The sequence below is a fragment of the Drosophila busckii genome, chromosome X (genome assembly GCF_011750605.1).
Source record: "Drosophila busckii strain San Diego stock center, stock number 13000-0081.31 chromosome X, ASM1175060v1, whole genome shotgun sequence".
Taxonomy (NCBI): domain Eukaryota; kingdom Metazoa; phylum Arthropoda; class Insecta; order Diptera; family Drosophilidae; genus Drosophila; species Drosophila busckii.
The window spans coordinates 15,669,904-15,688,463 of NC_046608.1; the positions used below are offsets into that span (position 1 = coordinate 15,669,904).

Here is an 18,560-nt window from a genome sequence, read left to right on the forward strand (position 1 = left end):
TACAACAATTGTTGCCACAGCTGAGTTTAATATTTGGTAAGCAAATTTCACAAATTGTTGTTATTGTTGTTGCTGCTGCTGCTCTCCTTGTGCGTTTTCCTAGAATTTTCTGTGTACGCAATTTCAATTTTGATTGACACTGAAGCGTTGACGTTGACATTCAATGCACATGTATGCGTATGTGTATGTGTGTGTGTGCCTACTTCTGGGCCCGTTTCTACATAATCAACTAGTGGTTTTAGCCAAAATTCGCAATATGCCACTGACCATGTGCGACAAGCGCTGCTTTAATTTTTTATTTATTTATTTTTTTTTTTTTGCTGTACATTGTTACCTTGGCTGGCTCTCTGTGCTCTGCATAGGTTTATGCAACTCTTATTTTGTTGCATGCAACACGCGTGGCCGCAATTATTGGCTTGCATTAAAAGAAAGTTTTAACAATTCAAATATATCAAAAATTGTCCAACAAAAACGAGCAAAACATTTAACCAAAAGTTAATTAAGTAATTAATATTGAACATTTGGCACATTTATGAAACAATTTTAATTCATGATTGAAATCGAGGCGGCTTTAATGTTAAAAATAACTAATCACTTGCTTTAATTAAATATTTTCTAGAAGTGCTTTTGATTAAAAATATTAAAACAAACAATTGTACAGAAATTTGTAATTTTCTCAGTTTTCTTGCATTGTTTATAAAACTAAGTAATTTGCAAACTTTATGTAAAATATTTTAAAGCTAAAAAATGTTTCAAGACATTCTAAATCTCTGACATATACGTAAAAATATTTTTTATTATTATTATTATTCATTTATACTAATTATATTTTTTGCTTTTAGGTGAAGTCTACAATGGGTTTATGTCCTGACTAAATCCTTCAATTGGTGGCTGACATTACTACTGCTTGAAATGCTTCATCAGCAACAATATCATCATCACAATTATGCTTCAAGCTCAACTTGCTCAGATCCAAAACAATTATGTTTGCTGTACGAACTTGCTCTACGATAGTTAAGCACACACCTGGCCAGGAATTCGACTTTAGCAACTTAAGAGCGGCACGTTTGGAACGATTTAGGTAAGTGCATTGGCTTAATTCTTAACATATTTGGTATTTTTCAGTATTAATTTTTAATTTTAGATTTTTTTGTTTTAAGTGGCATGCTTAAGTTAGATAGAGATTTTGTCAAAAGCTAAAGTTCTAAGAGCTCAATTGCCAAGCTTCAATTCAAATCAATTATATTGAATGACATTTGTATAATTTTTTAAAAGTTTTTTAATATTGATAAAAATATCTTTAAGGTTTGAGAAGTTTAAAAGCGACTTGGGCTATTTTCTTTTTGAATTTAGTGTTATATTATTAATATTAATTCACTTTTAATACTTGTATTTTATTATTTAATTTTTCTCTTGTGTATTCTTATTTACAATTTCAATACTTGTTAACTTATTGTGCATTTTTGTAGTTTGTTTTGACTTAAAGTCATGTATGTAAGCTAATGTCCTTGTATTGTAGCATCCTGTTGTATGATGTCATGCATTGAAGGTTGCAGTTGTTAACACATACGCATGTTTGCCTTAGTATGTGTGTCAACGAGGCGAACCGCAAAATCAGACTGGACTTGGACTAGAAGATGACCGCTGCCCACAGCCCTCTCTCTCTCTCTCTCTCTCGCGCGCGCTCTCTCTCTCCCTGTCGCTTGCTCTTCAGTCTAGATTGCTGTTGTTGTTGCTGTCGCAGCAGCAGCAACTGTTGCTGTTGTAGCGTAGTCAAAATGCAGCAACAAGTGCAGCTAGTGCAATCAGTTAAGAGCCTACGCTCGTCTTAAACGGTTGTGCGCATCTTCAAATTCCATTCCACACTAAAGCCTAATAACAATAACAGCTTAAACAAACTATAAAGCTTAAATATACAACAAACATTAATTTTTTAAAGTGCTGTGTTTTTTTTTTTCATTCGTTGCAAGTTGCATAAAATATAAAGTTATAAACAATTTATTGCATGTAAATTTTTATTATTAACCGCAAGTCAATCAACGCAAAGTTTATTATATATTTTCTGCATAATTTGATCTTTCCGCGTAAAAAAAAAAAATTAATATTATATATAGTGTTGTTATTGTTTGACTTTTTATAAGTTTACAGTTACAAAAGCCGCGAGCACACACAGCCTGCTGACTAGATAAGCAAAGAGACAGAGACAGCTGATACAGGTGAGAGAGACAGGCACACACACACACACACACACATGCGCATATGTAAATTTCTAACCGTTTTGCGGTTTAAGATTTTTTTTTGCACTAACTGGCGCCATCTAGCGGCAGCACAAAGTAAGCTCAAATTACACGAGCAATCGCACTCTCTCTTTCTCTTTCTCTTTCTTTCTTTCTGCCTATCGATCGATTAAATTGCCTGCGTGGGTTAGGCGCACATAAATCACAATTAATTTTGCTAAAATCAGCTAAGCTTTAAGCACATTTGCCTTTATATGCATTGATTTTTATGATGACCAAAAAATGCCCCAACGAATTCTCATTCTCATGTATGTTTGATATTTTTAATTGGCGACAACACACATTTTTGGCATGCACTGTGACAATTTATTGTCGCCACGCCGCCAGTCGAGAGGGCATTGGCCACGCGCCTTCCTACGCGCTTCTCATCCACACCGATCTATTGATCTTTGCCGTTTCACTAGTTTGTTTTTTGACGTATTTCGATTAAAATTATGTTAATCTTTGACTTACGACTATGCGATTTGTCTGTTTTGCTTCGCAACATTAACAAATTAATATTTATGGCAATATTCGTTCGTTGCTAATATTGAGTTTCTTTTAATTTATTGCTTATCTGCATAGCAGCAAAAGACAAAATTAAACGTTTTTGGCTTCCCATAGTCAAGATATAGAGCATTAGTTTAATTTATGTCTTAAATATATTAAACTAGTAACAATTTTTTTGTATTTTGTGAACTATTTTTTTTTTATCACGCGCTGTTGTAATTTTCCATTTTCAAAGCTAATATGCTTACTTTAAGTTATTTCCCACTTTTTAATCAATATATATTTTTAAATAATACAAATCCCAGTAATTTTTTTTTAAATTTATATGCTGCAATTAATTTTTGATTCAAAAGCTATTGGAATTTTCCACTATTTTAATTTTTTTTTATTGGTTCAATGCCCATAATTATTTTTGTCTTAAATTCAAATCTTTATCTAGCCTTATCCCATTGCCAAAGCATATTCAATATTCCCAATTTCAAGTGCAAGCAGCTCGACCTAGTTGCAATTTCCCGACTCTATGTTTGTCTAGATCCCGACAAGAGCATCAGGCTTTGAGCAAGTGTTAACTGACTGACTGTCTGTCTGCCTGACTGACTGACTGACTGACTGCCTAACAATTGGCAGCCTATTTGCCCAATTGCGGTTTTGAACTTGTTTGGCTTTTGGCCACCGGACAACAAAATGCACCCAGCCCCAGCCCCAAGTGCTCGATGAGCTGAGAGCTGGGAGCTTGGCTTACGTGCTGTGTATTTCAATTGCCGTTTGACCGAGCATCGCTGACTGTTGATGTTAACCAAAACAGAAATCAACTAATCACAGCTGGCTGGCCAATTGCAATTGCAAACAACAAAAACAACAACAACAACGATAGCAACAAATAATAATGGACATGTTTCATTTTAACCATTTACGGGGGAAATGTCACAACTTGTTTTGGGACTACTTGGGGGCACTTGGGGACTTGGTCTTGGGGTTAGCTGGTTCGCCTCGTTGCCGTCGTTGCTGGAGTGTAATAAAAAATCGCACAGCACACAGCAAATCATGATAAATTGAAAATAATATTAACGAATCTATGTACGTACGAATTGAAACCGCAAAAGCAACAGCAACAACAACAAAAGCAAATGAATCAAAATAAAAAATGCATTTGCAGTCGCAGTTGCAATGGCAACAATGTATTAACATAGAAAATAATACGTAGACATTTTAAAGCTCGATTTGAGTGCACCCTATAAACAAAAATAAAAATAGTATGCATAGATTAGTTGAACACAAAGAAATGTATAAAGCGAATATATTTAATTTTTAAGAATTTAAAATTTACAGAGCATTAACATTGAAACTAATTATTAAAAATATATATTATTTGAAAACTTTTGAAAATTATTATTATTAAATTATTTTTACATATATTTATGGCTGATCACTAAATATTTATTATATTTTTAAAACAAAAAATTTAAAATAATAATAATCTTATAATAATATTTATAACTAATCACTAAAATATTTATTGTATTTTTAACATTAGAATTAAAATCAAAAAAAAAATATAAAAAAAAAATGCTACAAATATATTGCGTGCATTTCAAAATATGAAAATTATTTTAGACAGAGTTTTCAAAACAATAATATATTAATACACATAATTTGATAATTAAATAACTAAAGCATTTATAATTTTTTTGCACTATATTTTATGTGGAATTATTGTAAATATTTTGAAGCAATAACAAATATATTTGCACATCTATACTTATTAGCCAAATAACTAACATATTATTTTTTTTTATATTTATTGCAAGTTCTTGAACTCATTTGTTATCATGGAATTGGAGTGCGATTTGGCTGGCATACAAAATGAGGAATTGTTGCGTAAAATGGTAAGTAAACAATTACGCTGCGTATACTTAATGCATTGCGCATACGCTGGGTATATCTGTCACAAATCACAATTAATAATAATAATCATAAAGCAACTCTATAAAGAACTGAACTGTCATATAGAGTTGACATCATGGGCGGATGCGCAAGATTTATATTTAAAAATGCACAAACTTGACCTTAAAAAACAAACAAATGCCAATTAGACTAGATGTTCATAAAACATTAATTAAAAGCAAATATAAAAAATAGTTGAATTGGACAAGTGAAGAAATTTTATAAGCTGAAGAACAAATTTTTAATTGCATAAAACGTTAATAGTTAAGAATGAAAGAATAAATTTTTTAAAGTTTTTTTTAGGTTGCAAGCCTGCGCAGACTTTATGGCTATAAAGCAAGTCTAGAGTCTAACTAAGGGCACACATTGAATTGCAAGTTGCAGCTACAGCTTGTGGCAGCCACCTGTGCTTTGTGGCAAGTTCATTGCCACGCCAGCTGGCAACACGCAAAGCTGAGTCAGTGTGCATTGCCTTAGACAGAAATGAAAAGCAAACAAACAAACAAACAGACAGTAGAAAATGGAGACTGTGTAATGCTTTTTATTGAGAATCCCAGTTTATTTATTTATCACAAGTCAAACCAAATTGGGTCATTTATGGGGTTGTCTTTAAATCAAACTTGTGTGGGCTGCAGCAGCAGCAGAAAAAAAAAAACGATGACGCGCTTGCTGCTGCTGACACCAAAAGTCTAACAACTATATTATAGTTATAAAAAATTAGTATTAGTAGACAAAAGTTATGCACAAAAATAGCAGCAGACGTTGCCCACGCAGCAGCAGACGCTCTCTTTGCTCTCTCGTCGCTCTCTTTCGAGCTGAGCATGAGTCACTTGTTTCCTTTATAGCCAATTAAAAGCGCAGCGTGGGCCAGCTCAGACTTAAGTAAATAAATATATAAATAAATCAATAAAAAAAGCACATATAATAAACGTAAAAGTTGAATTGGCACAGCCAGACACCCGCTATGGCCTGTAGCTCTAGCATATTCATATCTCTGAGCCTCAAGTCGAGTTTTGCCTTTTTGGCCAACAAGTGAACTAGTCGCGCTGCTTTAAGCTAGACTAACTGCCCCCTGCCCCACACACTGTTGTTGCCACTGACGCCGTCGTCGTCGTCGCTGCTGCTGCGTCTGCGTCTGCGCTGCGTCTGCATGAGTAATTTTTTTTCTTATGTGGGCGCCAGTTACAGTCTTGGCAATTGCAACAATAACACCTACTAAAAACCTGTTCAATAGCCAGTCGGCTTGATTTATAACATTTCATTTTTTACAATACATTTTATATAGTATACTATTCATTTATAGCATGCATATTGTTTGCTGAATTGAACTGCAAAGCTCCACACGTTCCATAACATTTTTTTTTATTGTTATTATTATTGTTGTTGTTGTTTGTGCTTGTAGCACGATCAATTAGTCAAGCAGCCTACTATCATTAAGCTTTAGTCCGTATAAGCTTTGGAGTCTAACTTATGGCTAAACAATTTGCTCGCATCATTAGGGCAAAGTCAAGAGCTAACTGTAGTTAGTAGCACTAGTGTGCATAGAAATTTAAACACACTAAATTTTATTTTTTATTTTTATTTTTTTTGTAAAAATTTAATAATATATATTTATATATATAGTATAATAAAAAAAAATAATAATAACATTAAATTTTTCCGAATTTTTAATTTTGAGAGTTTTGAATATAGCAATAGTTTTTTTTTTAATAATCATTACAATTAATTTTTAATATCAAAAAGTTATTAAAAGCAATATTTTATTTACCGATTTGAAAACCTTCAAAGTAACTTGTTTTTGAGATTTTTACATAAAATATATGTAAAAATAAATAGTAAGCATTTTTAAATTTATTGTTTTTATTTTTTCAGTGATTTTATTTAAGTTAAAACGAATTATATAAATAATAACTTCTTTTTCTTCTTTTAAATTGCTTTTAATTTAAATATATGTAGCTATTTTATATATTTACTTGCAAATGTTCTATGTAGCTTAGCCTAAATGAATTTATTTATTACGCTATTATTTATTTGCTGTTTATAAGTTAAGCTTATCTGCTTCATAAGTTTATTTTTGATATGCCCAAAGAGTTAATGCCCTTTGGGAATAGCCTTTGCCTTTGTAGTCGTAGCATATGACTCTTTGTTTTCTTTCCTTCACTCTTCTACTAACTTTTATACTTGTTCGCATTACAACATAAGTAGTAAATATAAAAATTACACGCATCGTGGAACATTTAAAAAATGCATTAAAGTAAGCGCTTTATAATTGAAAAGTCGCCGTTAACATTAACAAAACGCATGCAAATTTGTTTGCTGTGAAGCTGCTGCTCTGTATGCGTGTGTGTGTGTGAGTCTTGCAGTGATAGTGGGAACTTTGCAGCTTCAAGCAGAGAGCTTCAGCCTCGACTTCAGCTGCGACTGCGACTTTGTCTCTTCTTGAGACGCACACGCAAGCAAGCACAGTCATGCACACTCACTCTCTCTCACACACACAGATAAACTCACAGAGCGTAAGCACGCATCAGCCCTCGATCGTCTCTTGTTGTTGTCTCGTCGTTTGCTGTCGCGCTTTTTGTCGTATTCGGTCATAATCTATACACAGCTTTGGCTACTGCGCTGCTCGATCGCTGTCGCTGCCGCTGCTGACGCCGCTGCTGCTGCTGTGTTTTAAGCTTCGCCCATTTGTGGCCCCGTCCAGTTTACGCGGCTTTGATTCTGAATGTGGGAACTTTAGTCTGATTTTGGTGCTCAAACGATTGCAACGTGCCGATTGCTCGGTCTCTCTCTCTCTCTAAAGAAAAAAAAACAAATGCAAAGCAACCTACAACGAAACACAAAACCCTAAAAGAATTCTCAACTTTGCATACCTTCTGATATTTTTTTTGTTACTTTTTTTGCCACTTGATTTATTTATTTCGCAAAGTCGTACCCAACAAATAAATAAAATAAAATACGCCAAAGGCCAACAGGATTAGTCACGCCTATTTTCAAGTGCTTATGCCAGTGATTTTTTGCCGGGTTAATAAAAATTGTATACAACATTTGTAACGATCATCAAACGAAATAATTCGAAAAAAAAGGGCGCAGCTAAAAGCAAAAATTTTCTACCTGCTGCATTAAAAGAAAAAAAGTTTTGCGCTTCTGTCAGTTGGAGGAGTTAACTGCGATTTGCACACACTCTAAAGCAAGGTAAACAATACACTGAAAAAAATATAACAACCAATAAATATAGCTCTAAATAATAATTTAACTAAGAAAATTTTTACAATTCATTTACATAGTTGGAAACTTAAGACTATATAAATTGATAAAAAAGAAATGCTCATGAAAAAATTTAAACTGATAAAAATCAGAAGAGTTTACTGAAATTCGTTGATGCTAATTTAAAAATTGTATTTATAAATCAAAGTCTAAGCGCATGTCCATGCTCTAAACATAATTTTATAATATTTTGTTAAAAATATAAAAAATTTTGCAAGTGCACATTTTTTCATTATTTTTTTTTAGAATTTCTTTATTATTTTAATATTTACAAACAATATTTCCAACTGTCATACTCACGCGCTTGCATAAAGTATTTTTGTTAATAACTTTCACACTTGAGCAGCTGCAAAAAAAAAAAAAAAAAGTTAATGGAATAATAGCTAAAGTTTGTTTGTACAACAGGGCGGCAATGTCTTAATTTTTTATCTACATATAAGTATGTATTTTTTTTTGTTGTAAAAATTATTTATACAACTTTATTTTGCATAACTCGCAGTTGTCAACGTTTTAAGCAGATGTCAGCAAATTATTTTTACTAATTTTGTTGTTGCGCTGTTCGCTTGTTATTCAACATGTAAACAAACAAAAAAAAAGGTTTGTTATCTTTGTAGAATTAGATTACAAATTGTGTCGTCATGCCGTTATTCGTAAACGAGTGACTTATGCCGGGTAGGAGAACAGGAGAGAGAGCGCGAGCGGGAGAGGCGGAGCGGCAGAGAGTGGGCGGTTAGACATGCTAATCTTTATGTGAATCTAATTACGTTTAGAACCTGTTTACAGTGGCATCAGCCAAGTTGGCCTTGTCAACAAAAAAAAAAAAAAATAAAAATATTAAAATATAATTTCTTATATACATACATGCATATGAAATTATTCTATATATTTTTTTGTTTGCTCATATCTGAGATCAGCTAATGGTTTATATAGCAGCAGCTAACGAGAAATACAAGCTGTTTGCTTGTTATAGTTTATTTATCGCTAGCTTAAGGTACAGTCAGCCAATTAACTGTTAATTGAGCACTAGCGTAAACATAGCGTATTGTCTTACAATTTCTCTTTAAACGTAACGCAACTGTTCGAATCTTTGTGCGTGAGAACGCATTTAACGCTAGTGACAAATTTACAGTTCTAACTTCTTGAGCTAAATTTTTTTGTCGTTGTTGTTGTTGTCTCTGCGCTTAATATGCACAGCGGAGGCCACGAAAGCGCTCCACATTTCAAGAACAGACGACGCATGTTTTATATTCACCTGGGCAATGCCAAAAACAAAATAAAATTAAAGCACAAGAAGTTCAAGTGAAACTGAAAATAAGCGCAAAATAATTGAAAACTTATGTTTGTAGTCATGTTAAGCATAAAGATAAAAGAGCAAATGCTTCAATTGTTGTGCTCGAAGTTCACAAATGAAATATTTTATATAGCATTCAATCAATATAGAGTTTTCCAGTAACTAAATTGCTCTAAAGTTTATTTTTTATGATCAACATATTTCTAAGGCTGGCAAACATTTTGAGTAAAAATATAACACATAATTTAAAAATTAAAAAAAAGAGTTTTTAGTTTTTTTAAATAATCTTGCTAAAGTTCCAATATTTACGTCTTAAAAATTTTGTGTTAATTAGCTTTGCATAAAAATTCATAAGCGCCTTTTTTTGTTTTTGGCTAAAAACCGAAAGTTAAACAGGTTGTTGTTAAATAGTTTCAATTTCTGCAGGTGCTAAAAAGCAAAACAATACAAATAACAATAACAAGCGCCGCAGTTGGCGTCGCTGTCGACTGCGCTGCCACACTCTTTAAAATTCTAGTAGTTGCGAATCGTCAATTCTCGGCTCGCAATTAGGTCGCCCACTTTTCATATGCACTGCAACCAAAATTGAAATGAAATTCAAATATAAATATATATACATATACATATATATATATATGTATACATAGGTACACAGCTACGTGTGTATTTAACATGTAGACATGGGCTATAAATAACAAGTGACGCTGAAAAATAATAAACATATATATACAGTGTGAAGCCAGCATTGAACAATTAACAACAACAACAAACAGAAAGTGCAAATAACAGAAAAAAAAAATTTATATTTTCACTTAACAAATTATTGAACTGATTGTCAATGTCAAATGGCACTTGAGCTGGCTTTGCGACTACGACAACAATAGAGGGCGCTGCAGCGTTTTTTTTTATACTTGTAACAATATTACTAGTAAATATTTTAAGGCAATGCTGGCTTAAAACTTAATTCTTTTTTAATATATTAAATTTGAATTCAGTATTAAAACAAATTAATTCCATTTAAAATATTTTATTTGCACATTTTTTCTAATATGCAAATCTATAAATAATTGCTATTGTTTAATTTTAATGTATATGCATCTTTTGAAGTAATTTAATAACTTAATTAAATTTAATAGTTTCAAATTTGAGCTTTGACATTTTTTTAGCTTTTCAAAACTATTTGCATTGCAAGTAAATAAAAATCAAGTTGCCAGCTTTTAAAGTCTATAGCATATAGCTCAAACTGAACATTATAGTCACAGCTGTTTGTCATTAATTTTCTTACTCTGCTGAACTCACAACCTTAGCTTTGCGTGTTTTTTTTATTTATGACATTCGACTGGCCGATTTGACTCAATTAAATTTTAATAAATTTTAATTTCAATAACAAAGTTGAAAAGATTTTTATATTTTTTGGCAAAATATATATATGTGTGTGTGTGTAGCATAGACAAAAATATTGTTGACCTCCAAAGCTGACACGACAGCTCAGTAATGAACGCCGCAAACTCAAAACAAAACAAAAAGAAAATAATTTATCAGCAGTCCGCCGCATCAAAACGCGCACGTCACGTCATCAGCAGCAGCTGGCAGCGGGCAGCAGCAGCAGCAGCAGCAGCGACGCCAACAGCGACTGCGCGCAATGGCAAAGGAGCTTGCGTGGAGGTGGCGCGACCAAAGTCAAGTCTGTCTGGCTTGCTGCCGGCGTCGGCGTCAACAGGTTGCCGGCTGCTGCGGCAGCGGAGGTGCGACTGGTTATCACGCCAAGCAATTTTAGAAATTACGTCATTCGGCATCGCAGGCGCTGTCGTTAAAGCTAAAGTTGAAGTCGCTGTCGCTGCGGCTGCTGCTGCTGCTGCTGCTGCCACGCGACCAGTTGTGAACACACAGTTACATTGACTGCGCACACACACACACGCACACATATGTATACATATTTGAGCATTTATCAGACGAAGATCGTCTCTCCAGCATTCAATTTTGTTTTTATTGCCAATTTCTAGCGAAATCTTTTTATGCACAACAGCAATAGCAACAACAATAAAAAGAAGAAGAAGAACAACTGTTATTGAATATTGTTATGGCAGTGAAAGCTTTGGAATTGCATTTTAGCCTAAGCTTTGTTTTGTGCTCCAATTTCGTTTCGAGAATAAAATGCTAAAACAAATGAAAGCTGTAAATATGCAGAAATAATTTTGATTCGCAACATTTGTTTAAATTTAAAGCAGCAAGATTGCAAATAAATTTTAATGCTAAAAATTAGTTAATTAATTTTAAAATTCAAATGCTGTGAGAAATACAAAAAAATATATATATTTTATTTTTTAATGCAAGCTTAGATTATTATCTGCGATAGCATTTTAAATAAACCTCGAGTCCAAGCCAAAAGCAGCTGCGAGTAAATTTAAATTTTGAAATTATAAAGTTTCTTAACTAAATATGCAGAGCTATAAAATTTCTCTAACTTCTGCGTCTTCTACTATTTAGCTTGAGACTCTAGAGATCTAGAGATTTCTGTAGCAAGTCTAATTAAGTTTTTTATTTATAGACCAAGTTACGTTAAGACTGAATTCGCGAATGTGTGAAAAGTGAAGTCATATTGGCTTATAAGCCATGACGCCAAATTAGCCAACAATGAAGTCATAAACTCATAAATCTCCGCTGCATGCAAAAAGTTATTAACTTTAGCTATTGAATTTACTACAACTAGCAAAACGTTTGGCTAATTTTTTGCAGTTGTTGTTTGTTTTTGGCAAAATAAAGTTTGCTATTGTTGTTACTATTAAGCTAAACGCGATTTGGTTGTTTTTCCGCTTTTGGATGATATCACCCTCGGCTCGAACAGAGATTTCTATAATGATCATGATCATCATCACCAACGCCAACTTTCAAACTGTCACAAACCTGTGTCGATTATTATTATTGTGCAAATTAATGATACTATTTATATGTATGTAGTAGTTTATATTTATATATGATATGCATGACTGATAAATGTATCAGCTGCGTTTCTTATTTTATTTTATTTTATATTTCGCTCGCCTACTTATCTTTAAGCATTTTTTTGTTTTTTGCAGTTTTTATTTATAAAGCAAGCGTCATTAACGATAACGCCACACACACACACACACACACATACACATATTGGCATTCCAATTTGTATTTATTGATAACCAAAGTCATCAACTAAAAAGGCCACAAGACAAAGACTTAAACTGCGAGCACCTGAGTGTCTGCTCTTTAGTACAAACTCAAGTTGTGGGCCAAGCGAGTTACCAATTTCGAATTGCTGTTGCTCTAATTTCTCATAACGGCTTGTTAGTGTTTTTAAATAATATTTATAATTCAAAGTGTGTGTGTGTGCTATAAAGTTGTTATGGTTATATAATTTTTTATATGCCTTTTTTTTCATTTGTTGCAATAGAAAATTGTGTATTTGTTCTATATTTAATTTCACTATTTACTAAATTGCATGTGGCATGCTTTTTGGCGTTTAACTAAATAAGCACTTCAAAATCTTATAAAAAATATGTGAAACGAATTTTAGTTAAGAAAAGTTAACTCTGCTCTTTTGTCAAAACTCTATGCAATTTATTTTTATTGCAGCTGCTGACTTTAGTGACAAATATATAGATTTATTAACAAGAAGTTAAAAAAAAATTACATATTTAACTCTCTGTTCACTTATCAATAATCTCAGAAACTTACATTTTTGCTTATGCAAAAATATTAACAAAAAATATAATATTTTTTTCTTAATCAATTTTAATTTGCTGAGTTAAAAAAATTAGATTAAAACCAAAATCTCTAAGCTCTACAATTTTTATTTATATTTAATGTTGTTTTTTTTTGCTTTTAAGTAGTACACATTTTGAATTTTCTACTTTAAAAAATTGCCTTACATTGTTGGCAAATAATTTACACTTCAACTAACATTAATGACATAATTTCATAGCAGCAACAAATTGAAATCAGCTTAAACTGTATATAAGGCAATTGCGAATTGACTCAATTTTTATTTTTATTTTGTTTTTGTTTTTGTAATCTTCAATTTCCATTTTCAATTTGAAGCGTATGAGCAAATGCAACCTCAACCTCATGTCAATTCCACTCAACTTGCTTTGAGTTGCTGTTGCAGTTGTTGTTGCTGCTGTTGCTGCTGCTGTTAGTTGTTGCTTATTGCCAGCTAATTGGCGGCCAACAAACGCAAACGCAATCGCAACTCGCGTCGGCGATTGCCATAAAAGGCGCTTGTTGTTTTTTTACAAAAAGCGTTGCGTGGGCCACACACTCGAGCACATTCAATTAGCCCAAGGACACAGTCATATCACCCATTGTACTTGCCATAGATTTAATTTCAACTATTTACAATTATTTACAGTGGCAACAATCGGAGGATAGCGAACGCAAGAAGCAAATTCGCTCGCAACTTTATAAACTACGCGAGACGCGTTTGAGGAATCTTTATCGCCACGAGCCGGACTCTATAGCCTTGACCATTGCCATGTCGGAGCCCAATGGGAATACAATGTCTGGCTTTGCCAAGGATCCGTTGGCCACCAGTCACGGCGACGCTTTGCTCGATCAGAATTTCCAAAGTCTCAAGTCCAAGGAGGTGCGCGATTCGATAAGTCCCACCCATGAGATTAAGTTCCATTCGATGACGCTTACCCAACCCAATACCACGGGCTGGGATGTGCAGACCTTGTCGGAAGTTAGTCCCGATGGACGTGCCTATCGCACCGAGACGCTCGCCAAGACAGACGGTAAGCGATTTCTTCTTCTTCTTCTTAACATTAATTTATATTTGTTTGTTTAACTGATTGGTGCTGTGCTTGCATCAGAAAGAACAGCTCGTAGTCCTTGGTTGCTGCTAGTATTTAATTTATATATGCGCTCAAAGAATTAAATTTGTATCCATAAATAGCAATTTAGGAAATTAAAAAAATATTTGCTAGCAGCTAAAAACAGCACAAAAGAGTTTAATATCTAAAACACAAAAGTTTTTGTTAATTATGAAATATTTAAATATTAAATTCGATAAAATTACGAGAATCTAATTGAAAACATGATAAATTTTGATTTCAAATTTCAGATAGTTCACAAGTAGCAATTAAATAGCAAAATTAAGTAGCAAATTGAATTAAAACAAAAATAATAATAAAATGAATATTTGGTTGAAATACTATAAATTTATAAATTAAAATAATTGTTTTGTTTTGAAATAAATATAAAATTTTGGAGTTCATTTTGAAAATAAATTTCGGCAAAAACTATTAAAGATTTTGTGAAACGAAAATTTAAAAAATTCTTAATTTAAAAATAAACAAAAATGGTAAATTCTGCCATTAAATAAATGCTAAAGCTATTAAGCGTTTTGAAGTTAAAATATTTCAAAGTTTTAGTTTCAAATAAAAAATATTTAATTTAAAAATGAGCACTGAATTAATTGCAATTTTGAATTAGGAAAATAATATAAAATGCCTAATTTTAAATACGAAATTATTGGAGTGTAAAAACTTTAAAGTTAAAAAATATAGAAATTCAAAATACAAATTTATTCTTGAGCGCATATAGTAATGTACATATCTCAAAAACATGCTCTCTATATATCTGTGTAAATCTATTTGTTTGTATGTCTGTGCCGTGACCAACCAACCAACCAACCAACCACACCACACCACACCACAACTCCACCAAACCACCCACCCCAACCCAACAACGCATAAAAAAAAAACCAACACAAAAACAACAAAATGTATTCTACACCACAAACTCAACCTGAACCTCAACCTCGACCACCTGCGAATTGAAATCACAGGCGTGGAGAAGCTGAATGGAGGTGGCATCGCCGAGTTCAAGGGACGCAATGAGCAACTGTCGAGCGCCTCGCATGAGGGCGATGATAAGAACTTTGTGAAGAAGGCCGCCGAGAGCAGCAAGACGCAGCTGCAGGAGAAAGTTGTCTTTGGTGATGAGCAGAATGGACGCACCGAGATTAAGAAGAGCTCAACGTCCACCTCGACATCGAAGTTTGTTAGCTCAAGCAGCTCCACCATGGAGTTCGATGATCAGCCGCGGCCACAGCGTCTCATGGATGCGCAGTCTGTGCAGCGTGAGCAGCAGCATCATGAGCATCAGCAGCGCTTGGAGCAGCAGCGCTATGAGCAGGAGCAGCGTCTGCAGGAGCAGCGTCACCAGCAGCTGGTGCAGGAGCAAGTGTTGCGTGAGCAGCAGCAGCGTCACCATCAGGAGCAAGTGCAGCGTGAGCAGCGCGAGCAACGCGAGGAGCGCTATACGGAGAATCAAACACGCAATGTGGAGACTCAACAGCACTACGAGGAGAACAAGCGCTATGTGGATATGGACAAGGCTTCGCCCGAGTATCAGCGCCATGTGCAGCATCTGATGGCGCAGCCCGGCGAGATTATATCCAATACGGTGGAGTATCCCAAGCCGAATGTCAAAATGATTACGACAGTCAAGCGTCTGCCCGATGGCACAATTGTTAAGAACAAGCGCTACGAAACGGAGCAAGTGCAGCAGCCAGCGGTGAATGAGCGCCAAACGCACACCCAAAGCCAAACCCAAACCCATTCCCAGAATCAAGCGCTACGTCAACGCACCCAAGATGTGCTCGACAATGTGGAGCAAGTGCAGCGCGAACAGCGTGAGCATGCCACAAATGTCAAGCAGGAAAGCTTTGTCAAAAAGTCCAGTCGTCGCTACTCCACCGAAACCACTTCGGAAACTGTCGAGCAGCAGTACGACGAGCGTCCGGACTTTGGCACTCATGGTTTTCCCTCTGTCAAGTCGCACAAGCCCACGCAGGAGTTTCCCAGCCAGCGTGCCGGCACGCCCACATCACCACGTCAGCCCAGCCAGGACTTTGGCACGCCCACTTCGCCACGTCAGCCCAGCCAGGACTTTAGCACGCACGGATTTCCCTCGGTGAAGCCACACAAGCCCACGCAGGAGTTTGCCAATCAGCGTGCAGCCAGCGAGGAGCATGTGGTCATCAAAAGCGAGCGCCAGGTAAAGCAAACCAGCAGCAGCACCACACAGCAGCATGAAGTGGAAACGGATTACGATGCGCGTCCAGCGGCGGGCAAGCCCAGCTGGCAGCAGCGTCCAGTCCAGGAGCAAGAGCAGCCACGCAGGCAACATGTGGAGACGCATCATGAGCATCATGTGACGCATGAATCGCGTCCTGCAGCTGGCAAGCCCAGCTGGGAGCAGTCGAGTCCCAGGCGCACAGTGGCGCCCACTATGCACAGCTCGCCCAGGCAGCAGCAGCCGGATCAAACGGATAACAAGCGTCGCTCACAGAGCCCACACAAGCCCATGGAGCGTCTGGTGCAAACGCATGTGGAGCGCAAGCCAGCAAGCAAGTCGCCCACCAGCAAATCGCCAACGCGCAAGATAACAAGCAGCACCACTAGCAACAACACCACCACCAGCAGCAGCAGCAGCATGACACGTCGCCAGCTGCAAAAGGAACGCGAAGTGGACGCAGCGCATCGTGCCTTTGCCGCTTCGCTGCGCAGCAGCTCGCCAGCCGAGAGCACCACCTCGAATGGCTCCCAGCGCCGCGACAGTGGCCAGCACCACCATCATCATCCGCATCAGCACTCGGAGCCCAGACATACGCCACGGTCCAGCATTTCATCGCATCGCACCTATCGCGCGGGCAGCCATGACAGTCATGCCCCATCCGAGTCCAGTCGCATCAGCAGCACCACTGTCACCCGCAGTACAGCGGCATCGCCAACATCGACAACAGCAACAAAGTGTGTGGGTAAAACAGTCGTTACCAAGCAGCAACAACAACATAGTGTTGCCAACAAGCAGCGTCAGGTTAAAACCACTAACGATACAAACGATCTTATGCCGCAGCCTTTGCCAGCGAGCACTACTACGAAAGCCAACAACAACAACACAGCAGCAGCAGCAGCAACTACAACAAGCACAACAACAACCACTAAGCATAGCAGCGAGCCACAGTCCAGCACTAAAACCACCGTTATAAGCAGCACAACAACCACAACAAGCGAATTGCCCACAGGTACGCTCTAAAAAAAAGAAATAGCTAAAAATAAAGCTAAAAGAAAGACACAAACACGCATACGCTCTCTCTCTCTCTATCTATCTCTATCTATCTTATATATATATATATATTATATTATTTGGCAAAGTATATTAGTTTGTATATGAATATATCCTTCAGATAACCAATCACAGTATACGTATGCTACTACTAAGCCCGACGATATATTCTCTTTGCCCACTACTACTACTATTAACAACAACGAACCACTACTAAACACTACAACAACAACAACAACAACCAACACCAACGCAACCTCCAACTCCAATGCCCAGCCCCACAACAACAAAAACGTCGACAACAACAACAGCGAGTTGTTAACAAAAACAAAGCACAGCATTAACGCCGCCAGCACCAAAATCAACAATACACCAACAACAATAGCTGCTGCTATTGTTGAACCGCCCTGTGTGCGTAAATCTTACTACAAGCTTGGTCCGTCCGATCAGCAGGCAGCAGACAGCAGCATCAGCAGTGTTGCCGAGGCGCCAATAGAAGCTACTGCTGCCAGTGTTGGTAAGGCCTAAAAGCTACTTTTATACAACAACAACAACAATTACCAACAACCCCCACACACTACAACAAAAAAAAAAAAAAAAAACAAACAACAACTGCAACAATTAATTAATTTTAATAATCTTTATATACTACGCTCTTATAACTAATGCTACTTTTGAATTGTTTAATATAATACATATTTTTTTTGCATATTAATAAAAATCTAAACACAAACCAAAACCCAAATCAATTGTTTAATGCTTAATCCATAACGTAGGGGTTTGAACTAATTACTAATTCTGCCTTTTAGCTTGCCTTGCCTTGCTTCTGTAGTTTGCCTATTAATTCGTAGCCTAAGGGTTGTTGATATTTACAAAATTGTTGAAAGAAAAATAACCAATTTATTTATTAGCAATTTAATTTAATTTAATTTATTGCAAACTCTTTGTTAATTGAATAAAGTCTATGTTGCTGTAAAACACTTGGTATTTTTTTCTGTTCTTTGAGGCCTTTTAGTATTTTGTATCAACAACTCTAAGATTTAACCTTTATCTTGGGCACTTTAGCAAACTTAGTAGCTGCCTGTAGTTGTAACTAATAAAAAATATTCAAGCTATAATTAACAACAACAAAAAAAAAAGTAAATTTGGTACACACACAATACAGCGCA

General features: G+C 35.7%; 1 protein-coding gene across 11 annotated transcripts in view; it reads left to right on the plus strand.

Annotated features, from left to right (window-relative positions):
• Positions 1 to 2,156: 2,156 nt before the first annotated feature.
• The window catches only part of LOC108605294 (mucin-5AC), a 40,502-nt gene continuing 24,098 nt past the window's right edge, over positions 2,157 to 18,560 (plus strand). For 5 of the 11 annotated variants that reach the window (XM_017994944.1, XM_017994947.1, XM_017994945.1 and 2 more), the window contains exons 1-4: positions 4,595 to 4,672; positions 13,667 to 14,051; positions 15,107 to 17,350; positions 17,513 to 17,908. In XM_017994944.1, the coding sequence (XP_017850433.1) occupies positions 4,616 to 4,672; positions 13,667 to 14,051; positions 15,107 to 17,350; positions 17,513 to 17,908 (3,082 nt within the window). In that variant the 5' untranslated portion in view covers positions 4,595 to 4,615. Of the gene's footprint in view, positions 2,217 to 4,594; positions 4,673 to 7,473; positions 7,923 to 13,666; positions 14,052 to 15,106; positions 17,351 to 17,512; positions 17,909 to 18,560 lie in introns of those variants that run through there. The other 6 variants (XM_017994950.1, XM_017994953.1, XM_017994946.2 and 3 more) reach the window with 6 other exon arrangements.